Source organism: Rhinatrema bivittatum, chromosome 2 (genome assembly GCF_901001135.1).
Source record: "Rhinatrema bivittatum chromosome 2, aRhiBiv1.1, whole genome shotgun sequence".
Classification (NCBI taxonomy): domain Eukaryota; kingdom Metazoa; phylum Chordata; class Amphibia; order Gymnophiona; family Rhinatrematidae; genus Rhinatrema; species Rhinatrema bivittatum.
The window spans coordinates 357,845,241-357,872,096 of NC_042616.1; the positions used below are offsets into that span (position 1 = coordinate 357,845,241).

The window sequence follows — 26,856 nt, forward strand, 5'->3', positions numbered from 1 at the left end:
GGGTTCTCCGAGGGGGGCGTGTCGGGGGCGTGTCGGGGGCGGTCCCGGTCGTCGCGGCGTTTTCGGGGCGTGTCGGCAGCGTTTTGGGGGCGGGTATGGGGGCGTGGCTACGGCCCGGGGCGGTCCGGGGGCGGTCCGGGGGCGTGGCCGCGCCCTCCGTACCCACCCCCAGGTCGCGGCCCAGCGCAGGAGGCCCGCTGGCGCGCGGGGATTTACGCCTCCCTCTGGGAGGCGTAAATCCCCCAACAAAGGTAAGGGGGGGTGTAGACAGGGCCGGGCGGGTGGGTTAGGTAGAGGAAGGGAGGGGAAGGTGAGGGGAGGGCGTTAGAGGATTCCCTCCGAGGCCGCTCCGATTTCGGAGCGGCCTTGGAGGGAATGGGGGTAGGCTGCGCGGCTCGGCGCGCGCCGGCTATACAAAATCCATAGCCTTGTGCGCGCCGATCCAGGTTTTTAGCAGATACGCGCAACTCCGCGCGTATCTGCTAAAAATTGCCTGGATTGGCCATAAGAACATAAGAAAATGCCATACTGGGTTAGACCAAGGGTCCATCAAGCCCAGCATCCTGTTTCCAACAGTGGCCAATCCAGGCCAAAAGAACCGTTTTATTAACCATTCTCTTCCTAATAATTCCTAATATTCTGTTTGCTTTTTTGACTGCTGCAGCACACTAAGCTGACGATTTTAAAGTATTATCCACCATGATGCCTAGATCTTTTTCCTGGGTGGTAGCTTCTAATATGGAACCTAACATTGTGTAACTATAGCAAGGGTTATTTTTCCCTATATGCAACTCCTTGCACTTGTCCACATTAAATTTCATCTGCCATTTGGATGCCCAGTCTTCCAGTCTTGCAAGTTTCTCCTGTAATGTATCACAATCCGCTTGTGATTTAACTACTCTGAATAATTCTGTTTCGTCCACAAATTTGATAACCTCACTCGTCGAATTCCTTTCCAGATCATTTATATAAATATTGAAAAGCACTGGTCCAAGTACAGATCCCTGAGGCACTCCACTGTTTACCCTTTTCCACTGAGAAAATTGACCATTTAAATCCTACTCTCTGTCTTTTAACCAGTTTATAATCCACGAAAGGACATCACCTCCTATCCCATGACTTTTTAGTTTTCTTAGAAGCATCTCATGAGGGACTTTGTCAAATGCCTTCTGAAAATCCAAATACACTACATCTACTGGTTCACCTTTATCCACATGTTTATTAACGCCTTCAAAAAATGAAGATTTGTAGGCAAGACTTCCTCATGGGTAAATCCATGTTGACTGTATTCCATTAAATCATGTCTTTCTATATGCTCTACGATTTTGATCTTTAGACGGTTGCGACTGCTGTTACTCACTGTGTGTTCTACCTCTCTCTCTCCGTTGGGGAAACTTGCGACTGTGGCCAGCCGTTTCCGTCACTCATTGCTCCATTCCAGGACTCCCCGGAGCAGCGAGGACGCCGCCAACTGCCATGTCTCCGCCGGGCCTCCCTAGGCACGTGCTACATGGCCCCTCTTATGGACGCCAGGATGGGAACCTCAGGGGTGTCTCCCCGTGATGACATCACTAACCCCGGACTCTTAAGCTGCAATGGGGCCTGGCCTTAATCAGCTTGGGAACGAGTTCCTTCCTTGCTGAATCCTACGGATCTCTCTACAGACGTCAGTTCCTGGTTCCAGTTTTTCCTGGCATGAGACACTCTCGGGTACCCGTTCCTCGGGGGCCCTGTTCCTGTCTTTGGCTATCCACTCCTCAGAGGGCCCTACATCTTGGACTCAGCCTTCCAGCTTCCCCGCTTCTCGGGACTGCCCTCAACCACTCCGCTTTGTGAAGACTCTACATAAGTGTACCCCGTCCTGCGGGCCAGTGCCTTCCTACTCTGCTTCATGGGATCTATGGAGGTGTATTCCGCTCTGTGGGCCATTGCCTTCCTACCCTGCTTCGTGGAGACCACTGGAGGCCATTGCCTCACTACTCTGCTTCATGGCGATCTACGGAGGTGTACCCCGCTCCAAGGTGTACATTGCCTTCCTTCTGTGACTGTGTCGTGCCCCCCGCTCTTCGGGGCAGCGCATAGTGTAATTGTGACTGTTCCATGCTTCCCTGCTCCTCGGGGTAGCTCTCTCTATCACTGCAGAGACCCCTGGACTTCCCTGCTCCTTGGGTAAGCCTATGTCATACCTTCTGTGCTGACGCTCTCCGTGGGCTCTGCCCCCTGGGGATGCTCTCTCTCTGCACTCCTCCATACTCAGCCAGCCTGCCTGGCTCCTCACCACTAGGGGACCTATTCTGACAGTTGCATCCACATCCCTCTCTCTGCCTCTCTGGGATGTGTCATCTGTTGCCGCTGACCTTGCCTCCCGACAGTGAGGCCCTATGGGGCTCCTTCTCCAGTCTTCAGGTACAAGGGATGATTTTAATGATAGGTTACAAATTTTAACTAACAGATCAGAAATTTCATTTTTGAATTCCTTCAGTACCCTAGGATGCGTACCATCCAGTCCAGGTGATTTGCTATTCTTTAGTTTGTCAATCTGGCCTACTACATCTTCCAGGTTCACAGTGATTTGGTTCAGTTCATCTGACTCATCACCCCTGAAAACCATCTCCGGAACTGGTATCTCCCCAACATCCTCATTAGTAAACACGGAAGCAAATAATTCATTTAGTCTTTCTGCAATGGCCTTATCTTCCCAAAGAGCCCCTTTAACCCCTCAGTCATCTAATGGTCCAACAAACTCTGGCCAGTTTGGGTCTCTGCATACCTAATACCCCAGTCCAAAAGGGGAGAAGGCCCTACTGGGATGGGGAGAGGGTGTTGTGGCCCGACATTTGCTGAGATGTGACGTGATCCTCTTTACACACATTTCCCGGGCATTACCACATGGGTGCCAAACTGGCTGCAGATAGGGACTGAACCCCACTCACTGGCACCGGGGAATCACCTTGAGAAAAAAATTCCCCTCCAGTGGAGACTCCAGAACTGGATTGAGATTGCCATTATACACGCTTGGTAGGTCTTTGGGCCTCTCACTACCAAATTGACCTGGGGAGTCACCATGGTGTAAAATTCACAATCCTGCCATGGGCTCATGGCCAGGCACCACTCCCTCTCATCCTGCAGCAACTGCTGCTGGGGTCCTCTAGTCTGCCCTGAAGAATACAAACTAGTAGACTTACCCTCCATGGGAAAGTCCCAGACCCGTTTAAAATGGGTGCAGCAATTCTCAACTTTCGGCTCCTCCCATCCAGGCACCTACAGGCCACATATCTTCCATATCCTTCAGGGGCATAGCTCATCCTCAGCCTTGTTCTTCACATGGTTCAGGGGCTCTCCCACAGAGTATATTGTACTTGAGCCTCTATCTGTTCTGCCCATAATAACGGGATGGCGTTGACGCTAGACCTAACAGTTGCTGGTTCCGCCTATATTACCACCTCTGGGCCTTTCTGGTATGTGAACTGATGAATCACTCAGCATCACTTTTTGCTCCACTGACAGCCACTGGGCTGGCAGATTCTCTTGAAGGGTATCTCTTGCTGGCCACTTGCTCATTCTCCTGATTGGCATTGCTGCTGCTGCCTTCGTTGGATCCAACCGGTGAGATTAGTTCTACTCATCACTGTACTGCCAACAGCTCAAATGCATTACCAGTTGAGGGACCTCCCTTCCACTATACAGTCACTCCAGACCCTGTACCAACTTCCATAAACAATCTGTACCAAATTCCATAAACAATCTCTACCAACTTCCATATACAATGGCAAGTTAAACTAGTAACAGTTGGTATTCACTGTCTGTGGGCGCAGGCACGCTCTGCAGTCCATGCACTCTATGGCCAGAAAGGAGCTGCTCCCTGACAAAGACATCTGCAGAGCGCGCCCCCCCCCCCCCCAAAAAAAAAATACTGGAAGGAATGAGCCAAACCCATTAGGCCAAATGCAAACCCTAGTCTGCTGATGGGTAGCAGAGCATCATTTACCCACCAGCCTCAGGTCACCTGGATAGTCACCCCATCATCTATTTGATGATGCGGACTACTCCCACTGGAGCTGGCCTACTGTGCTGTGGATTTTTCTGACATTTCGCAGACTTGCTGAGGTACCAATACTGATAGGTTTGCCTCGCTCTAGTTGCTTCATGGTCACAGCTGGTTAATCTGGTGTCTTTTCCACTCGTTCATTGCACTTGATATTTACAGGCTTCAATTTTTAGGGCTGCTTGTGTGAATGTTCGACCTGCCACTGTTATGAATCCTCGCTCACCATGTGCTGCTCCCTCTGGTTTCTGCAATCTGCACATGCAGTTCTTCATGTTGAGGCTGACATAGTAAGTGTACTGTCAGTTTTATATTGTCTCATTGGTGATGAATCATGCATGTCATCACTGACATCATATGCATGGCATGCACATCGTTCCTGTCTTTGCATCCTTCATTTCTCACAAAATCACAAACATGGCAATGAGCACCATTTTTTTAAGTTTTGTGGCTTTTCTCTCAGCTTCTTATTAGTAGTGTACAGTTGCCAAACCTCACACTGCAAACAGATGATTGTACATCTCCATTGCCCTTGAGCCTCATGTTGGGTGCCATTTTATGTAACTCTTTTCTTTGAAGGGGCATAATCCTTCAGGGCACACAATGGTAATTTTTATATCTATGGAGCTGATGTCGCTGCCACTTGTCCCCTCCTGTTGATTTTACCCCAGGGTGAGTCCTTTCTGTGAGGGGGAAGCTATTGCTTGTGGCCCAGTCAGTGAGGTGTCTGTTTTATCAGTGTGTATCTTCCTTATCTGAAATGGTGCTGTGATGATGCTTGTCTGGGAAAAATGGAGCAGGATATAGAGCTGGATGTTCAAAATAAAATAGTTTACTGATGGTTTCAAAATTGTAATCAATACCCAACTTGTAAAAGTAACCAGAAGTACAGGTGGATGTATATTTGCTCTGTGTATGTCCGCTATCTCAAGTTCCTAGGTGATTCCTAGCACTCCTTCAGGGTGTGTGTAAGAGACCCAGTCTTTGGGAAATCCTGTCCTGTGTGATATCCCCTTAACACATGAAACAATCTTACCTGAGTTCAAGGTTGTTTTGTTTTTTTTTTACCCAGCCTGTGCCTGTTTCCTGGGAGGGGAGGGGGATCCTGTGGAGGGTCTTCAATGCTATTCTTTTTCTTTCTTCCACTCTGCTCCCTTTCTTGGACCTCCAGAAGAAAAGGTCTAGTTTGATAGAGATCAGGCACCCTGCCTAATCTCCAAAAGTGAGGAGGGGTGACAAAAGTACCTTCATTCAACAAAAGAGAATTTCTTCACTGAAATGTCCAAACCTTCTAGGGTGACACTGTTAATATAGCTCTTCTCTGTTCTAGAAGGGAACTGACATCTTCAGTGACCTGGCCTCTGGATTTGGGGGATGGCCATCTCCAGGAGTATCAGGCTGCAACTCAGCAAAAACAACTCTCAAATTAGTAAAAAAATCTTAACAAAGTCTCCTTCTCTAACTTGGCCTATCTAATCTGACAGGAGGTACACACAAAAAGGAGTATCCTCGAAAAAAAAAATACTGTGAGGAATGTAGAGTTCACTAAAATGAAGCCACTAACAGAGCTCCTCTCTCTACAAAATCCCAACTCACATACCACACGTCCTATTATCTCAATCCCTACTTCCCTGTACGTACCAGGATCAGTCCAGACTGCTGGGTTATGCCTCCCCTCCAGCAGATGGAGTCAGAGAAAAGCTGAAAAGCACCCCCTAGATATACCGGTGTGCCACCTGCGATCCCTCAGTATTTTCTCTGACTCCAGCAGATTGAGAGGCATAACCTGCGGTCCTGATCCTTTTTCAAATTTTATCTATCCAGGTTTTTTCCTCTTGTTTTATTGTTATTGTAAGAACCCTGGCTAGATCAATTGGTTAATTCCTTTTCTATTTTAAAAAAAAAAGAAAAAGATAATAGTAATCAGGGAATCAGTTAGGTTCAGTTAGGTTCGTGTTGGGCGATAGTGTTCTCAGCGCAGCGAGGAGACAGGATTGCAGGCAGGCTGGCAGGGCATGGCCCTCGGACACAGTTCCCGAAGCTAAATAGTCCCAGTGGACAAGGGGGAGAGTTTACCGGTGGGCCGGTCACACCCCCTCCCCCCCCCCCCACACACACACTTAATGTATTCCAGAGGTTCTCCTCTGAAGGGGGCTTAGTTGGAGAGACAGCTTATTGCACTGAATAGTTTACAAAAAAAACCAAAACGGAGTGAAGAGCTGTGCTCTAAGGCAGCGTAAGGCCTGTTGGAGGCAGGCAGCATGTCACTATTCTCAGCCCCGGCCTGCCTTAATTAAGTCCTGAGACTCCGGAGGGGGTGGCTGTTCACCCAGCGCGGCGCTTCTCCCAGCAGCGTTTTGGCGCGAAATTCTTTCTGCCTACTGGCCCGATGCGACATGCGGCATTCTTCGGCCTGCACGGCCTGTGGGGGGGGCGGGGGGCATGACTCTCCCGAGAGGGTCTCTGCTCCCGATGTCTCCCCTGGGGCGAGGGCCCCTCTTGGGGGCCGAGCGCTGCCCACAGCTCCGCTTCTTCTTCGCGGCCGAAGAAGGGTTTTGCCGTGCGGTCGTCAGCCCCGCCTCCCGGAGGGAAGGAGGCGGCGGCCATTTTGGAAGTGCTGCCGTCGGATTCGGCTGCATCAGAGGGGGGGTTCCCCTCCTCCTTCGCCTCCGAATTTAAGCCCACGAGAATCGCTGGATAGGAGCGACCCTCCCCCCCCTGACCCAACCTGCGGGAGCCGCGCTGAAACGATTGGAGCCTTTCTCTCCTCAATTTGTACTTCTTACGCACAAGGCTTATTTGGAGGCGCAGGCGGCTTCGGAGGTCCCCGGCCTTCTCCACTGAAGTTACCCAGGTCAGTTCCGGACCAGGAGAAGGCGGGAAAGGATTACCCCCATCCACGGGGGGGGTGCAGGGGTGCCAGCAACTCCGGATCCGGATTCCGCTCCGGAGCTTCCTGATGCCAGTGGGGGAGCTGATTTGGACGGTCAGATGGCCGTAGAGGGGGATGATCCTCAAGTCCTATGAATTTTTGATAAGGACGAGCTCTCTTATCTTATTTCCCATGTTTTGCAGGAACTGGAGCTTACAGCACCCAGTCAGGAATCTGATACTTCCCTGGGGGATGTAGCGTTGGCAGGGCTTAAGGATCCTCCACGGACCTTTCCCTTCCACCCTAAGCTGTTACAGCTTGTTTCCAAGGAATGGGAAGTACCAGAAGCTTCACTGCGTGTTAGTAGGGCTATGGATAAGTTATATCCCCTACCGCCAGAGTCCTTGGACCTTCTTAAAATTCCCAAGGTTGATTCCGCAGTCACGGCCGTAATAAAACATACTACTATTCCCGTGACTGGGGGCATAGCGCTCAAGGATCCCCAGGATCGGAAGTTGGAGGTAATTTTAAAGCGCATATTTGAGGTCGCAGCATTAGGACTCCGTGCAGTGGTATGTAGCAGCCTGGTGCAGAGGGCCACCCTCCGCTGGGTCCAGCAGTTACTTACGGCCCAAGAGCTTCCACCAGCGGAGGCGGAGCAGGCTGTGTGGAGGCGGCTGTTGCCTACACGGCGGATGCCTTATATGATCTTTTAAGGACTTCCGCTCGCACTATGTCGGCTGCTGTCTCCGCCAGGAGGCTGCTCTGGTTGCAACGTTGGGTGGCGGATGCTTCCTCCAAGTCCCGTCTGGGTTCCTTCCCGTTCAGGGGGAAGTTGTTTGGGGATGAGTTGGACCAGCTCATCAAGGACTTGGGGGAAAACAAGGTTTATACAGTTGCTTGAGGACAAGTACCGGCAGCCCGATCCTTTGGTAGTTCCAGGGGCCGGTTTAGGGGACAGCGTAGGTACTGCATGGGAAGGGGTGCTCCCTTCCCCCAAAAGCAGCAGGCTTCGCAGTCGCAGTCTTGGACTCCTTCCTTTCGTGGCAGGCGCGGCTCAGAGGTCGGGCTCCTCTCAGAACGTTACCCCCAATAAAAGCTTCCCAATGAAGGTGCGCGGGGCCCATTCCTCCCTTCCTCGCATCAGGGGTCGGTTTCCCTATTTTGGGAGGAGTGGGTCAAGATAACTTCAGACCAGTGGGTTTTACATGTCATAGATCGCGGTTACACGTTGGATTTTGCTTGTCCGCTCCGGGATATGTTTCTGGTGTCACCGTGCGGGCCTCCGGAGAAACAGCTGGTAATCACGCAGACGTTGGATCGGCTACGAGCCCTGGGAGCTGTGATCCCGGTACCGTCGGCGGAACGTCGGACGGGTCGGTATTCCATTTACTTCGTGGTTCCAAAGAAGGAAGGCACTTTCAGACCGATCCTGGACTTGAAGCAGGTCAACAAGGCATTGCGCGTGCCAAGGTTTCGCATGGAAACGCTCAGGTCTGTTATTGCGGCCGTCCACAAGGGAGAATATTTGGCTTCTTTGGATGTGACGGAGGCATATCTCCACATCGGAATCCAAGCACAGCACCAGCGGTTCCTGAGGTTTTCGGTGCTGGGGCTCATTTTCAGTTCTGCGCCCTTCCCTTCGGGTTGGTGACTGCCCCCAGAGTTTTCACCAAGGTTCTGGTAGTGGTGGCAGCATTCCTCCGCCGTCACGGGATATTGGTCCATCCTTACCTAGACGATTGGCTCATCAGGGCGAAGTCGGAGGCTTCGTGCAAGCAGGCGGTTCGGGTAGTGGTGGATCAACTTCAGAGCCTCGGTTGGATAGTCAACTTTGCAAAGAAGCCATCTGGAGCCGACTCAACAATTTGGAGTTCCTGAGGAGCTCGATTCGATACCTCGGTGGGCAAGGTTTTCCTGCCGCATCAGAGGATGTCAATCTCATGACTCATGTGCGTAACCTATTGGACCTGCCCCTGCCTACGGCCTGGGATTATTTACAAGTCATTGGACATATGGCTTCTACTATAGACATGGTGCCTTGGGCCTTTGCACATATGCGGCCCTTGCAGAGAGCGCTTCTTTCTCGTTGGGACCCCTTGTCCGAGGACTACGGCATGTCGTTCCCATTGCTAGAACCGGCCCGGTCAAGTCTCGATTGGTGGTTGAGCCAGGACCATCTTTTGCAGGGAGTGGACTTGGAGCCCCCACCTTGGATAGTTTGTAACGACGGATGCCAGCCTGTCCGGTTGGGGAGCTGTATGTCAGTCCCGAGCGGTTCAGGCAAGTGGTCCTCTCATCAAACCAGGTGGTCCATCAATCGTCCTGGAGACCAGGGCGGTTCGTCTGGTGTTATGTCAATTGCTTCCGCTGGTGAATCATCGCGCGGTGCGAATTCTATCGGACAACGCCACCATGGTGGCTTACATAAACAGACAAGGAGGCACCAAAAGTCGCCAGGTGGCGGCCGAAGCAGAGTTATTGATGGCATGGGCGGAACGCCACTTATCACGTCTCGCGGCCACCCACATAACAGGCACAGCCAACGTTCAGGCGGATTTTCTCAGTCGACAACTTCTGGATCCAGGGGAGTGGGAATTGTCTGCAGAAGCGATGCGGCTCATCATTCGTCGATGGGGAGTCCCGCATGTGGACCTGATGGCCACCCGGCTAAACGCCAAGGCGGAATGCTTCTTCAGTTGTCGAAGGGAGAACGGTTCGGAAGGAGTGGATGCACTAGCGCTTCCATGGCCTCCTCGCATTCTGCTTTATGTTTTTCCCCCGTAGCCCCTGGTCGGAAGACTATTGCGGCGCATAGAGCATCACCAAGGTTGGGTGATCCTAGTGGCTCCGGAGTGGCCAAGGCGCCCGTGGTTCGCGGATCTCGTCAACCTGGCGATAGACGGTCCTCTGCGTCTCGGTCATCTCCCGAATCTCCTTCGGCAGGGCCCGGTATTTTTCGATCGGGCGGATCGATTCTGTCTGGCGGTTTGGCTTATGAGCGGAGACAGCTACGAAAGAAGGGGTATCCAGATGCAGGGATATCTACCCTCCTGAGGGAGCGTAGATCCTCGACTACCCTGACTTATGCTAGGGTTTGGAAAGTCTTTGAGGTTTGGTGTAGTGAGTTACGGCTTTCTCCCCGGAGAGCCTCGATAGGTCACATCCTTACATTCCTGCAGGAGGGTTTGAAAAAAGGGTTGGCCTATAGCTCTCTTCGGGTTCAGGTGGCGGCCCTCGGTTGCCTGAGGGGTCAGGTTGACGGCTGTTCTCTGGCATGCCATCCAGATGTGGCTCATTTTTTGCGAAGGGTTAAAAATTTGGGTCCCCCTGTAAGGGCGCCATGTCCGTCCTGGAGTTTGAATTTGGTTCTCAGAGGTTTGTGTGCGGCCCCCTTTGAGCCTATTCGGTCAGCTACCCTGAAAGATTTAACTCTTAAGACGGTATTTTTGGTAGCCATTTCGTCCGCACGTCGCATTTCGGAACTTCAAGCACTGTCGTGCAGGGAGCCGTTTTTGCGGATAACAGAGGCCGGTATTTCCCTGCGCCTTCCTTTTTGCCTAGGGTGGTATCGTCTTTTCATGTTAATCAGACGGTGGAATTGCCTTCCTTTACAGAGGAGGAGCTTCGATCTCCTCAAGGTAGAGAGTTGCAGCGTCTGGATGTTCGGAGGGTACTCCTGAGGTACTTGGAGGTTACTAATGACTTCGAAGGTCGGATCACGTATTTGTCTTATGGTATGGGCCTAGGAAGGGTCTCCAGGCCTCGAAGGCGACCGTCGCCCATTGGTTGAAGAGCGCGATTGCGTCCACGTACATTGGACATGGTAAGGCTGTTCCGGAGGGCTTAAGGCTCACTCTCTGCGTTCGCAGGCGGCATCGTGGGCTGAACACCAGCTGGTGTCTTGTCAGGAGATTTGTAGAGCGGCCACTTGAAATCCTTGCACACATTGCTAGGCATTATCGACTGGATGTTCGTGGCCCTCCGACAGAGTCCTTTGGGAGCAGCATTCTTCGAGCGGGCCCTCTCGGGGTCCCACCCCAATTAAGACGGCTCGGGTACATCCCAGCAGTCTGGACTGATCCTGTACGTACAGGGAAAGGAAAATTAGTTTCTTACCTGATAATTTTCGTTCCTGTAGTACCAAGGATCAGTCCAGATGCCCACCCACGTCAGGTTACGGAGGTCCGCTTGTGGTTCTATCTGTTTTCAGCGATCTGCAGAATCTACTTACAATATGCTGCAAGTTATACGGTAAGTTGTGTTGAGTTTTATTTCTAGTTTCATATTTAGAATGACAGGGTTGGTTTCTGTCTTTAAGCAAGGTTACTACTAATTATTTATTTATTTATTTTTAGATTTTTATATACCGGGTGTTCCTGTATGAAATACAAATCACATCGGTTTACACTGAAACTGAACATAAATTTTTGCCAATAGGCATTACATAGAACAAGGTTGTGGAACTTGGAAAAGGGGTAAACTAGATCAAAATAAACATTGTAATGTAAACAAATTGGCTAACAAATCTCATAGAGCAGTATAAATAAAAAAAATAAAATAAAATAAAAACAAAAACATAAAAGCAAAACAGTAGATGTCATGTAAGACCTGCAGCAAGAGAATGGATACAGAGTCAAGTAGATCCTGGAGACTGATATGATGAGGAACTCTTGCTGGTTGTAGGGGAAAAAAGTGCTTATGGTCCTGTAAAGGCTTGTTTAAAGAGCCAGTGATCTGTTCAGTGATCTGGTACTTGATCTGGTCAGTGATCTGGTACTTGATCTGGTCAGTGGTTGGTTTATTGGCGGGAGTGTTTATTTAGTTCCTTCTGCTTTGATATTCATATACTGAGGGATCGCAGGTGGCACACCGGTATATCTAGGGGGTGCTTTTCAGCTTTTCTCTGACTCCATCTGCTGGAGGGGAGGCATAACTCAGCAGTCTGGACTGATCCTTGGTACTACAGGAACGAAAATTATCAGGTAAGAAACTAATTTTCCTTAAAAGAAAGGTCCACCCACTCAAGCAGCCTCTAGAGGAGGAGCTGAACTGTGGTATTCCTTCTAGCTGGTTTGTGGGATACTAGGGACATCTAGTAGCCAACCCAAAGGGATGCCACAATTGTAAGGGACCTTTGGTTTCCCCTTACTAAAGGAGTATACTATTAATCTGGGGAGGAAACAACTGAAGATAGGTTAGGGTTTGGCTCCCCCATGTGGGTCCTAGTAGTTTATCATCCCACCACACCTGTTTTCCTCATGGATTTTGTTAGAAACTTGATATAAAAGGTTGTACATTTTTAGTTACCTTTTCAAAGAAGCAGGTTGCTCTCTGTCTCCTGCTTCAATTTTTATGATTTATGGGAAAGGACTAAGGAAGATTTCCCATTTAGGAGCCAGTCTTCGCTGACTTGTCTATTCCAGCTTTTAAGCTTGCTTTGGACTCTCTTATGCCAATTTTTAAGCATTCTCTGAGAACCTTGCTACTCCTTCACAGTGGATTGGGTTATCTGTTTGTGTAAAGGAAGATTCTGGCAGTTTGTCTCTCCTTCAGAGGATTTAAGCTGTCTGGTGACACAATGTATAGGAATTTTATTTTTGCATTAACTGTCTATTTGCATTATCTCCTCTGTTTGGAGGCAATGACATTTTATTCCACCTTTCCTGCTTCTTGCTTGATTTTTCCCCCTTTTGGGTTCATTCTAATATTTTTCAACCGAGCTGAAAACTCATGGTACCTGGGAGTCGGTATACCAAACCTTTAGACAAAGGAAGTTTTTCTTATCCAGAAAGACACTGAGTTGTTATAAATCTCATCTAAAAAAAAAAGGGGATCCCAATAATGTTCACTAAAAGGAGAAACAAAGAAGTTACAACATAAAGGTAACAAGAACTTTGTTGCCATTGAGAGAAGTCTTATACGAAGGGGAGAAGTGCCCACTGGGTACTGTCTAAGGAGCTACAGAAACAAGAGAGAGAGAGTGAGGTACCCTTCTGTTTGCCGTCTGAGGAGTTAAAGGATGTCTAAAGGAAGATATTAAATCTGGGGCTAAGTTCTGATTCCATATTGGGACTGTATACATTCAAACCACTTTCAGTGGGAAGATTTAAGAATTCAATTAGGAGGTAACAGGAGAACAGAACTAACTTCAATCTACATAATGTGAGGAAATTCAGTAAGTGTGAGAAGAAGAAATTTCATTGTAAATAAGGAGTGCTTTTAAAGTAATTAAGAGACTTTGCAAGAAGAAGGGGAGTCACACGTTTATTCTACCTATCTTACAGGCCGATACAGTAAAGTGCGGCCACGGTTACCCTGCTTCTAACCCGTTTTCTACTCACAATTTGGCTGCGTTAGACCAACCCGCGATTCACTATCCCTTTTAACCCATCCTTACCGCTTCTTTAAATCAATGGGTAACCCTTTCCGCCCGCGCCATGTATATGAGATGTAAACGATCGGATTAGCTATTCCCCCCATTCAGTAACGCGCGCCCCGGCTATCGCCTTTTTAACCTGCAGTTTAGCCGTGCGTTTAACCTAATTACTGCCTACCCCTACCCCTGCGTTAGAGGCAGGGGTAAGGGTAGACTGCAAACTTTCCCCCAAAAGAAAACCTAAAATCCCCTCCTCCCGAAGCGACTCGACATGTAAACTATGTGAATAAGTGTAACCAACTTACTTTTTGTTTCTTTTTCAGCCCTTTCAGACTTCTCTGCCGTCCTCCGGAGGGGGCAGCCAGCGGCGAAAGCGGCTTCCAGCGGCCCCCGCCGGTGAAGACAGACGAACGCACGCCCGTAGTGCACGGAAGCGTACGCCGTGACGTCATGCGCTTCGTTGGCTAGAGTGCCCAAATTGACGGGCGCTCAAGCCAATGAAAGCACATGAACACGCGTGCGTGACGTCACGGCGTACGTCACGCACGCCCGTCCATGTGCTTTTGCTGGCTTGAGCACCCGTGCACTACGGGCGTGCGTTCGTCCGTCTTTGCCGGCGGGGGCCGCTGGAAGCCGCTTTCGCCGCCGGCTGCCCCCGCCAGCTGCCCCCCTCCGGAGGACGGCAGAGAAGGCTGAAAGGGCTGAAAAAGAAACAAAAAGTAAGTTGGTTACACTTATTCACATATTTTACATGTCGAGTCGCTTCGGGAGGAGGGGATTTTAGGTTTTACATATTTTACATGTCGAGTTGCTTCGGGAGGAGGGGATTTTAGGTTTTTAGGTTTTCTTTGGTTAAAGTTGGGATCCACTTCCTGGTGCCTGTCATTTCAAATGTCATTTGAAATGACATTTGAAATGACAGGTACCAGCGCACCCAGGATACTGTATAGGCGTTGTATAAAGCGCCTATACAGTAAAATGGATTGTGCTTCATGGACGCGCGTTGGACTCGGCTTGAATTTCATGGGATTTTAATACAGTATCGAGCGGTAGGTGAGCCGGACTGTGCGTGTGGCAAACACGGGTGCGCCCGGCACTAACGCAGCTCTTCCTACCGCTCCTTACTGTATCGGCCTGTTATTATTTATTGCTGCTAATCAATTGAATACAAGCAGTGTAAATATTATTCAATCATCTGATCAAACTATCAGTAAAGATAAACTGCCCCTGGGACTCTTCACTTTCCTGCCCTAACCCCACCCCTTTCCATCACTGCTAAAAGTAAAGTCATTGTGAAATAGCACATACACCTTTGGTTACATTGGTAGCAGTATTAATATAGTAACATAGAGGTCCAAATTCAGACACAGTCTGGCTAGCAAAGTTAGCCAGATAAACTTATCTGGCTAACTTTGGAGGTATATTCAATAGTGAAACTGCACTATTGAATATAGCTGGCTAACTTAAAGTTAGCCTTCTAACTATAGCTGCATATTTATTTATTTATTTGACAATTTTTCTATACCCTAGTTTGGGGTGCCGTCACAGCGGTTCACAGTTCACATAATAAAAATATAAATAACAATCTTATCAATCAAATAGTTATAAAATAATACTAAAATAATCAAAAATAATCAATTAAATAGTAATATCCAAATAAAACTTTAAAATATTCATATATAAATAAAATCACTGTTACGCCCCGTTGGTCGCAGATGGCTGCGACCCTCTCATGCTAACCTCTTTTTCCCTGCACTGTCAATCCTAGAAAGAATGGCGACCTCCGCTAGCCAACGCCGACCTCCTCGGCGTCCCCAGGATGGTGTGGGTGCTGCCAACCACCATCTTGAATCCGGAATCACCTAAGGCACGCGCGTGTGCAAGGGCCTCCTTTGTACACGTCATGGCGGGAACTCGGGGACGTCCCCTCCCGATGATGTCAACTCGCTGCTGTACTTAAGCTGACTGGCCCTCTGCTACTATGAGTTAGCAAGGAGTTCCCTCGTTGCTGAATCCGCTCCATTCTCGAACGTCAGTTCCAGATTCTCTCTTGGCGTGTGGACGCTCTGGGTACCTGCTCCTCAGGGGCCCTTTTGTGTTCCTGGCTATCTGCTCCTTGGAGGTCCCCAGGATGGCGTGGGCGCTGCCAACCACCATCTTGAATCCGGAATCACCTAAGGCGCGCGCGTGTGCAAGGGCCTCCTTTGTACACGTCATGGCGGGAACTCGGGGACGTCCCCTCCCCTCGCTGCTGTACTTAAGCTGACTGGCCCTCTGCTACTACGAGTTAGCAGGAGTTCCCTCGTTGCTGAATCCGCTCCATTCTCGAACGTCAGTTCCAGATTCTCTCTTGGCATGTGGACGCTCTGGGTACCCCGCTCCTCGGGGGCCCTTTTGTGTTCCTGGCTATCTGCTCCTTGGAGGGCCTTCCTGCCTTGGACTGCTACATGTCCCGCTTCTTGGGACACCTTCCTGGAACTACCCTCTTATGAGTATCTTCTACAGACTTCAACGATACCAGCTTACTGAAGCTTCTCTACGGTGTACCCCCAGTCCCAGGCCACTACCATCCCTTCTTCAGTTGCAGTGGTTCCTGTATATATAATATATGATCTGAATTTTTCACTTAGCATCCTCCTTCCTGCTACAGACAAATGCAGGCCATCCTTACCATACATGGCCCCAGCCTCCATGTATTCAAAACCACTTTCTATACACCAGGTTTTGAGCCAGGATTTGAAATTATCTATATGGCATAGCCTTTCTTTCACTTTCCATGTGTCTTATCTTCTTCCCTAGATTTTGGAAATCTTTATGTAGTTCCTGGATACTATTTCTATTGAGGTCGATGGTCTCCAGACAACATTGATATCAAAGTTTCTACTTTCTTCTACAATGGCTTTGATTATCTGGTTTGCAATTTCTACTAGCTAAGGATCCTGGAAAAGCATTTAACTGTTGTGTCATCATCAAAATGAGCTCCCAAATTGGTTTCCTCTGATGATCGAGACACCCAGCAGAAGCAGCTTTCTTTTATGACATTTGTTTCCCATTAAAGAGTTTCCTGGGTGCATTGGGTGTCTCTTCTTTCAGACATTACTTCAAATTCTATTGCTGGGGTTTCTTCATTTCCAATGCAGAAAAGGCATTATATAAGGGTAACAGTGGAGAGAGTAGGTGTCTCTTCATCACAGGCCTTATTCTGCTAGAACCCTCTGTTATCCAATTATTCCTGGGTTTTTGAATCCTGGATGTCTGACATCTCTGTGGGAGTGGGGGTTGGTACACAGGATACTGCAAGGTTGGAGAAATTGGATGTTTCTTTGTCATATGTCATATGTTCTACCAGCTAGATGATGCTGAAAACCATCTTCTATCTTCAGAGTCAATTTTTTATGCATAAAACTATAACAAAATATATATATTTTTTTGTAATCAAGATGTGATTTCTATTTTAATATCATCCGTATTGAATTCTTGGCCAATCTAGATTATTTATTGAATTTTGTTGACTGCATTATCAAAAACCTCAAAGCATATGCATATCCAAAAAACAAAAAAATTGCACATCAACAAAAAACAACATGCAGTACGTATTAATGGACATATACAACAAACAATTAAATTACTTATACTACATTCTCTTCCATGACAAATCAAGGCTGCATGAAAAAATCCTATATTCTGACATTTAACAGCAGTGAGCACTTTGTTTGATTCACAGGTTCAGTGATGATGTGAAATGGATGACAGGGACGGTATCCAAATTTATACTGGCAAGCAACCTGGAGAGTTTTCAGTCCTCTCATGATGCTGATTATTTTCCTGTCCTACATTGTTATTGAGACTCAGAAGCAACCAAGTTATGAAGCCTGGAACCCTAATTTTGTAAGTCAAATCTATTTACTGTATATTATGCAGAGTATGCCATTAGTGCTAGCCCAGTGACAGTGTTGTAGGAAACCTACATTCCCTTCCTGAGTCTGGTTTCTGTTCCTTGGGCTTGCTGGGGATAGAAATGTTGTATAGGCAAAGTTCACAACTTTAGGGGTGGAAGCCCTATTCATTGCACATCAGTATATCACTGACTTAAGTGGTCAAATCCAGGGTGCAAACATACTAGGTTCCAGAAAGATCTGTGGTCCCTTGCCAAACTGTTGCTATGATGACTGGACTAGGTAAGGGAGAAGGGATATAGAATGGCACAGATCTAAGGTAGTTGCCAGTGAAGGCTCATGGTATCATGCCCATTACAGATTGATTTGGAGCTGGAAGCCCAAATGATTAGTAATCAATTAAATTCTCTTTATATGATATAAAAAAAAACTGAAATAAAAATGTTCATATAATGTATGGCAGATATAATACTACTGTGCTAGCTGAATCACAGTATTCTTGTTAAGGAAAGTACATCTGACGAGTTCAGAAGAATGAGAGGGGTAGAAGGAAAATCGAATTCAATATTTTAAATCTGTTTTAATTAATTTCACCAAAATGCAGATCAAAAGTTTTAACCCGGTCAGAAAAAAAAATACAAATAAAAAGTAGACAGAACTAACCATTTAACTACTTGATTCCCTGCTTCCCCTCGCCCCCCCCCCCCCTTTTTTTAGCTAGAGGTCACAAACAGATATTATCCAGGAATCTTGTGAGGTTATTGGGATTGACTTCCATTAAAAGTCATTCAAAAATCTGACTGAGTAGTGTTGGGAAGTTTTGAAATATAGGGAAGCCACATATCCAGAATCATTTTCTTCTTTCTAGGATTCATTGATTTACAGGACATCTGTTCCATAATTAATAGATGATGTTTTTGAAAAATCGAATTCTAAAAATGTTTGCAGATTTGTTAACTCGGTAATCTAAACTCTTATAAGCAAAGGTGCTAAAGAATTATTTTATTCAAAGAGGCCCATATTAAAAAAAAATGTTTTAAAATTTATCTTCAACTTTCATAGATATTTCCCTATTCCCAGAAGGCTTACAATATATGTGGGTCATTTACTAAGCTGCTGTATTTTTCCCAGAGCTTAGTAAACCCCACCGGATTTCGCTGGTGGAAAAATACAGGGCTTAGCAGAGTCCTGAAACACATGGCAGCCTGTAGCTGTGTGGCAGACATCTTATTAAAGAGGCTGATTGGCCCAAAAAAACACCCCACCCTCCCAGTATTGCCAAATTCCCCATGCTCTCCTTGAGAGCCCCTATTCCCTCCTAATGTTTCTTGAAGCAACCATAGTAAAAAAAAAAAAAAAAAAAAATTAGCTCTAATTTACCCTTGCCCCTTCCCCAAAGCCCTCCTCACCCAAAACTTAACCCCACTCCCGTACCTTAGCAATACATCCCATAATGGTCCCAGGGGGGTCCAGGGGCCTTCAAGTTCTTCAGGTCCATGTTTCAAAATGGCGCCCAGCTAACCAGGATCAAACCTTTGCCCTATTGGCCCCTTTAAGTGCTGGACCTGGGAGAATTGGGGTGTGCCCAGGAAAACTAGCTAGAACTTCAGGGTTGTAGTTAACTTTCCATAAAAACAGTTTGTGATTTTCCAGGCAAGTCACATTATTTACATGAATCAGCTAGTTATGGCTGCTCTGCATGCAAAGCATCTCATTATCATAAATGCAAGTATTGGGGAAAGATAGCATGTGGTATTTTAAATACTCCACATTATTGCTGCATTATTCTATTTAATGCACGGCAAACGCATAATGTGGCTTAAGCAAATGTTACTCTAAGTTTGTACAAGAGGCAATGGAGGATGACGTGCCATTGCTGGAAATACCATCTCTGACCTAGGAATTCAGGGATCGATTTTAAAACCTGCGCATGCGTGTCCATTTGTGCGTGGTTCCCCGGCGCACGCACATGGATGCGCCAATTTTATAACATATGCGCTGGCGCAAATGGCTGCACACAAATGCGTGTCGGATTTTAAAATCTGCGTGTACATGTGTGGGCGGCCCGCGACTCACGCACACAGGGAGGGATTTTTTTATCCTACTTGCGGCAACATGATCGGCTGGTCTTCAGTCCACTTCTTAATTGGAGCAGACTGGGATGGAACATCCCAGTCTGCTCCAATTAAGAAGTGGACTGGGAGGGAACTTCCCTAACCACCTTTATTTAGATTTATTTATTTATTTAGATTTTTTCTATACCGGCATTCGTGAAAATGTCACATCAAGCCGGTTTACAATAAACAATGGGGTGATAACCGTAACAGAGAACGAGATAATATGTACTAAACATAGTATAGATGCAGTTACAATAAAACAAGGAGTTGTACAACTAGGAGCAAGAAGAAGAAAAGATAGTAACTTTAACATAGTATATTACCCGTAAAATGGTAGACTTTCCAAAAAGGGAAGTGTGTGGATTTACAATGAATTGATCAATTCAAATAAATGTAGTTTTTAACAATAAGGAAGAGATCAGAATAATGAAAATTCTGGATGTTGATAATGCTTAGGGTAGGCTGCCAGGATGGTTGTAAAAAGAAAATTGTTGCTTGGAGGTTGAATGTTGGAGAGAATTGGGTTTAACCTGAGTCTGGGAAGGCTTGTTTGAAAAGCCATGTTTTGAGTCTTTTTCTGAATGTCAGTAAGCAGACATTTTCCCTCTCCTCCCCGATCCCTAGCCTAACCCTACCTAGCCCTTAATTTTTTATTTAATACTTACTGCTCCTCTGGAGCAGAAGTATCTTCTGCGCGCTGGCCGGCTGCCGGCCAACACACTTCCCTGTGACAAGCGGCTAATGGTGCTGTACTGGCTCTCTGGGCTGCCCCTTTCAGCAGACCCAGCACTTTGGCGCATAACAGGGGTTATGTGCTTCACCGGGCCTGTTGTAAAATGTGCGTGCGCAAGTCCTGGCCACACATGTAACCCCCAAATGGCCCTTTTCAAATTGGGCCGTAAGTTTCCAGCACTAAGAAAGACTGTGCTTGGTCAACGCTTCTTTGCATAGGAAAGGAATTCTTAATGTCCTCATTTGCATGGGATTTCCATATGAGGGCACTAAGCAGAACTCCCATTTAGGGACTCACATTTTCTGTTCGCCAAACTCCTTGCTGCATCAGCAATAAGTTTTGCACACAGAAAATGTGTGTTGACCTGTAGGCAGAAAGCTGTGTTTGGTTGATCACACCTTTCTGCATCTGCCTGCTACATTATAAGCCCTCTGGGGATAGGAAAATATCTACAGTACCTAAATGTAATCCACTTTGAAGTGCCTTAGAGGCAGAATATAAATCAAATAAATAATTACTTCTCTTAGCTTATCCCACACAGTTAATGAATCCATAAGGCTGTAAAGGAGTTTATACTCTAAAACCCTGGAACATTTTAAAAGAGCACCTTAGAGACCCAACCAGAAGGGGACCACAGCTAGCAGGGCTTTTACAGGGGGAGAAGAATAAATACCAAAGCCCAGGGAGGAACAGAAAGACCCAGAATGAGAGGAGGAACCTTCAGACTTTACACTAAAACATTGTATATCCTGAATTTGAAGCAAACATTGCTGAAATAGGCAGGTTATCCTGTTTTGTGCTGTATATAACATACTCTTTTCTGAAAAATGGAATCAAGATTTTCTGTTCTCTGACACCCAACCCCAAAGCCAAAGGCCAGCCCACACCATCACATATAGTGATAGTGGTGGAATAATTTTGAACCAAGCCCACCACAGATCAGGGACCCATGCTACCATTTTGATTTCTGGGCCTGTCAGCAGTGGCAACCGAGATCCGCTTTCTTTAGGCTCAGGGCCTAGTCCTGCTCTGTTAGAGAGGGAAATTGTAGTGAGTCAGAGCCAGATATGATACATTTTTGTTGTTGCATGTTTGAAAGGGCTCCATTCCTTTGGGAGCAGAAAGGGGTCTGCTACACCAAGCACTTATTGACCCAGTATGGAGTGTTTACTCCAGGCCTTCAAAGAAGGGCAGCAGCAGTTGCAGATTATCATATTGGGCCTTTGGGCCCAACAACAAATGCTATAAGAGCATCTTTTTTTTTTTTTGTTAAAATACTTTTTATTCAGCAGCAATAAAGAAAACAAATACAAATGGTATGCTGAAAGACATTTCTGCTGTACCCCTATGACAACAAGTATGCATATCTATACACTCATATATCTATACATCAGGGTCAAACAAACAAGCATGATATATCTCGGTCAATCAGTCATTCAGGTGTCTTCTTCAAGGTCTCACAGGAGCTGAAACGAGAGACAGACACACAAAACTGGACAACACAAGAGAGAGAGAGTGCTTTTGAGTCTCTGGAGTGGACATCTGTCCACAGAGTTCAAGTCTCTTCATGCGGCATGAGGAGCACCACTTCACTAATGGGCCTGGAGAAGGTCTTGGTTCTACCTTGGTTCACAGTCTTTACTTGATCTTGCAACACGTCTGTCATTATTAGGATGAGTCTTGATGATGAGTCACAGAGATCAGTTATTGTGCTGGGCTTGGCTGTCTTTGAGAAGGACGAGGTCACCTTCTTGGATGTTGGGCTTGTCGGACTGCCATTTGCTCCGATACTGAAGAGTTGGCAAGTACTCTTTCTTCCAGCGACTCTAAAACAGTTTGGAAAGCTGTTGGACGTGCCTCCACTGATGTGTGTAGAATTTTGTTCCATCAAAGTCTCCTCATGGAGCAGGAATACCAACAGTCTTTTGTGTCAAAAGCATAGCTGGCATTAAGATCAGTGGTGATTCTGGGTCAGATGACATTGGGACTAGTGACCTTGCATTTATGATGGTTACTTCCGCTTGAAGGTGGTCATGACTTCATGGGTGAGTCGAGTGTATTTGGTTTCTGTTAACATGGCGTCAAGAATGTGATATGCAATGACAATCATGCATTCCTAGGATCCTCCCATGTGTGAAGAGTGAGGAGGATTGAATATCCAAGTACACTTCTGGTCACAAAGGTACCTTTGAACCGTGGTCAACTTAACAGATGCAATGTTCAACTCTTTACTTGTTCCCACAGTCAAAGCATATCTGTTTGGCTGGACCTCTGATAGAAAAGAATCTGTGCAATGCATTTATAAAACTTGAAGTGTCCAAGGATTCTATGACTTCAATATACACAGTGCGAATGCTCATAAAGGTGAATATAACTGCCCAACGCTTGTTGTTCGCCCATCCACCTTTGGTATGTCTGGCCACAACTAACCAGGGTCTGAAGACATCTAGCCCCCTCATAGTATATGGGGACTCAGTGCTGAGTTGATCTGCTGGTTGATCTGCCATCCTTTGTTCTTGGTGCTTGCCACGTAGCTTGCGACACCTGACATTTGTAGATTACAGAAGTGATGCATCATTTTGCTCCCACGATCCATAATCCCGCAACTCTGATGGCTCCCTCTGTAAAGTGCCGACCTTGGTGTTTGACCTGCTCATGGTAGTGTCAAACAAGCAGGGTAGCTACGTGGTGTAGACCAGGAATGATTACAGGGTTCTTCTCACTCTGGTCTAGTTGTGTGTGTGGGTGACACAGCCACCAAACTCTTAGCAGGCTGTCTTTGGCGGCAAAGGGGTTCAACCTCCAAAGGCAACTATCCTTGGGGAGGTTCGCGTCTCTGTTGATGTAATTTATTCTTCTGTGTACATTTCCTGAGGTACACAGCGCAAGATGATACTCTCTGCTAGGGTAAGCTCATCCACCAAGCGGGGTTTTGGGCAAAGGTGCCATAGATAACAGGTGCCTAGCCTGCTATCAGTCGATATGTGTCTTGAGAACATTATATGGATGAGGTATGCTATCGCTCTCCTAAGTGTCGCCCAACTTGAGAAGCGAAAGGAACAGTGGGCTCCCAAATTGCTCTCAGGAACAATGCTGGTGGCAAGAGTAGTTGTGATTGGACGAATGTCTGAATCAGAGTTGGGTCTACAAGAGTGAATGAATTCTCAGAAGACTCATGTTTCGGCTTCCAGAGGAAATCTGGCCCTGTCAGCCACGTTGTCCTCCTTAAGAGGGGTGGTGGTACAATTCTTGTAGCGTGATCAGCTGGATTCTGATTGGTGGGCACATAATGCCATTCTTCTGGGCGTGTTGACTTACGTATATGCTCAACTCTATTACTGATGTATACCTAGAATCTTCTTGTTTGGTTATAGATGAGCCCAGTACTACCTTGCTGTCTGTGTAAAAGTGGACTGCATAAATTTGAATGTCCATTTCTGTTGTGATCAGTTCTGCTATCTCCACTGCTAGCACTGCTCTGCACAATTCCAGACATGGTATGGTGTGGTTAGGCAGTGGTCCCAACTTGGCCTTGCCGAAGATGAAGCCTACATGCAGTGTTCCTTTTGCAACTGTCACTCTCAGGTAGGCTACTGCAGCTATGGCTTGCACAGATGCATCAGAGAACATGCAGATCTCTTTGCGGCTGGCAGTGTTGAGCAGTACTGGAACAGAAGTGCGTGGTATGTGGAGCTGATCAAGTGTTTTTAGGGAGCTTCTCCATTTCTCCCATTCTGGCTTCATTGCCTGAGGTAGCGGGGTGTCCCACTCGGCAGTGCTTGATGAGGGCTTTCTCAGTAATGCTCTTCCTTATATGGTGACTGGAGCCACAAACCCCAGTGGATCATACAGGCTGTTGACTGTGGACAAGACACCTCTGCGAGTATATGGTTTCTCTTGGGTTGAGACTTGGAACCTGAAGACATCTCTTTTTAGGTCCCAACTCAATCAGAGGCTTCGTTGGAGTGGAGGTGTGTCCACTCTCAGGTCCAAGTTCCTTAAGTCTTTGGCATGATCATCTGAAGGAAATGCTTTCATTACTTCAGGGCTGTTGGAGACTATTTTGTGGAGCCTTAGGATTGGCATCTGCCAGAATCGCTTGTGTCCTCTTTATTAAGTCAATTGCTTCTTCCACAGTAGGTAAGGACTTTAATTCATCATCTACATAGAAGTCTCTTTCCACAAAGTGTCTGACATCTGCACCATACTCTCTTTCCCCTTCTCAGGCCGTCCTTCTGAGCCCGTACGTGGCCACTGCAGGTGATGGACTGTTACCAAAGACATGCAATCGCATTCGGTACTGCATAATCTCTTTCCCAATGTCATTGTCATGGTACCACAGGAATTGGAGGTAATTTCTGTAGTCGGGATTCACGGCAAAGCAGTAAAACATTTGCTGGATATCAGCTGTCACAGCAACTGCTTCCTTCTTGAAGCAGATCAACACTCCCATCATGTTCTGCGAGAAGCACATTGTTGAGTGAGATCCCACAAAACTGCACGCTGGAGTCAAAGACGACCCAGATCTGGTCTGGTTTCTGTGGGTGATACACACCAAAGGTAGGTAGGTACCAACACTCTTCATTTTCTTTTAAGGGTGGAGCCGGCTCTGCATGGCCATTGGCCAACATGTCGTTCATGAAGGCGGTGAAGTGCTGCCTTGTCTTTTGCAGTGACATGAACCATGAGAGTGCTTGTTCTCTGTTGTTAGGAAGTCAGGGTTTGGGCGTCCGTAATGGGAGAGGAGCCACCCAGCTGTGCGTGTCATCTTTGGAGAACTCGTTATTCATGATCCTCAAGAATTCTCTATCTTCTACATAAAGAGTAGGTTTGTCGTCATCCTTGGTGACTTGGAATACTGAGCTTCCCAGATGCTCCCCTACGTCTGATGGAGATGTGATCTGGCTGATAGTTGAATTGAGATTCAACTCCTCACAGCTTAAGATCTCCTTGGTGTTCAGATGGTTGGGACATGGTTCAAATAAGGTCTGGTGTTCATTCTCTAAGACATGTGTGGCATATACATGAACTCTCAGCCTCTTTGTTCTGTTCAGGCAGACCTCACTGACTATCACCCATCCCAAGGTGAGGCAATAAGCATAGGGAGCGGTTTGAGGACCATCACATATCTTCAGGACCTTGACTAATGGTGGTGCATCTCTACCTAGTAACAGCACAATTTTGGCTTCTAGATCCAATGGTGAAAGCTGGTGCATTATAAGTTTTAGGTGAGAATGGTGTTGAGCAGCTTCTGACATTTCATCCCTGCTGTCAAGCACCTGATCACACTCAATGAGCGTAGGTAGGATTGACTTGCTGCTGCCATCTATCACCTCTATTACGTATCCACTTGCTCTTCTCTCCATCACTCAGGTGACCCCTGAACAGGTTTTGAGGTTATAGGAAGAGTAGTTGCTCTGGATATTGAACAAGTAAAATAATTCTGGCCTTGCCAAAGACCTGTTGCTCTGCTCATCTATGATGACGTACATTTTGACTGCTTTTTCAAGCTGCTCCTCAGGATACACTTGGCTAAGCATATCTTAGTGCAGGATCTTATGGTGTTATTTCTCCCACACACTTGTATGCATTTGGGGATTACTTCAGGTTCTGAAGCCAATCTGCTGCTTCCTCCCCGCTGTGGTTTGGCCTTGGACGTAGTCCTCCTTCGGGGTTCAGGGCGTTGTCATGTTGCTCACTGCCACACTCTGAACACTTGATGGCTACTTTACAGTCTTTAGCCATATGGTTGGTTGAAGAGCAACATCTGTAGCAAATTCCTTACTTCTTTAACAGTTCTTTGCGCTCTTTTAGAGTTTTCCCTTGAATCCTCTACACTTTCTGAGTAGGTGGGGCCCTTGTGTATCGGACACTGACATCTGGTCCTCCATTTATCTGCGGTAGGAGATACCTCTGTCTTATGCACAGAGATAATGCTTCCTAGAATTGCCGTACTTCCCGGAGGCCTTTCAAACATGAAGTAGCTGGTCTGGCTGGCTTCAGATAGATCTACCAAGAAGCTGGGATTGTTCCTTATCTTTGCTAAGTCTTGTATGAACTTCATGAAGACTTCAAAGAGAGGTGTCTTTCTTGATGGTTTTCTTTATACTTTGTACCATGTGAATGCCCACTTCTCTGTTATATTACGTGGCAGCTTGGTTAGGATGGGCTGTGTTCCTCGCGATGTGTCCAATACACAGAGACCTGGGAAGTTCTGTTTATTTATTTATTTATTTAATTTATTTAAAACCTTTTTATACCGGTGTTAGTGTGAACATCACATCGGTTTACATTATAACAAAATGATTAGAAAATACATTTAACAAGGGAATAAAACAGGTGGGCAGAGAACACGCAGGAAAGCAGCATAGAAGGATAATACAACTGGTGCGGAGTTATTAACATAGGTGACTATTGGAACATATAATGTTGGATAATATCATGATTGCTAGTTATTATACTCAAGACAAAAGTGACAAACGTTAGAGAGGGAAATAGTATTACAACTATTACCACAAAGACATTTAGAATAGACTAGAGACAATATCATCAGCGTGTGCTCAAGGAAAGATTTAATATCTGCTGTCTCTCGCCCTCAATGGCCTCAGGCAGTAGTCAGCCTATGAACAAAGATTATGGAATCATTTATTGTCTCACGTCTTTCAAAAAATATATTTATCACCTAACTATTGTACTTGTAAATTTCTTAAATTCAAACCAATTTAATTGTAAAGCATCTATTAGAAAATTCTAAACCGGCTTATTATCCAAATTTTTAATAATAGAGTATACTTAGCCAATAAATGGTCATTCA

The 26,856-nt window shown here is 46.6% G+C and overlaps 1 protein-coding gene across 1 annotated transcript in view; it reads left to right on the forward strand.

The window, feature by feature from the left end:
• The window catches only part of SLC6A18 (solute carrier family 6 member 18), a 218,716-nt gene that overhangs the window by 186,247 nt on the left and 5,613 nt on the right, over positions 1-26,856 (forward strand). The window contains 2 exon segments of the mRNA XM_029589928.1: positions 17,021-17,048; positions 17,050-17,184. Coding sequence (XP_029445788.1) covers positions 17,021-17,048; positions 17,050-17,184 — 163 coding nt within the window.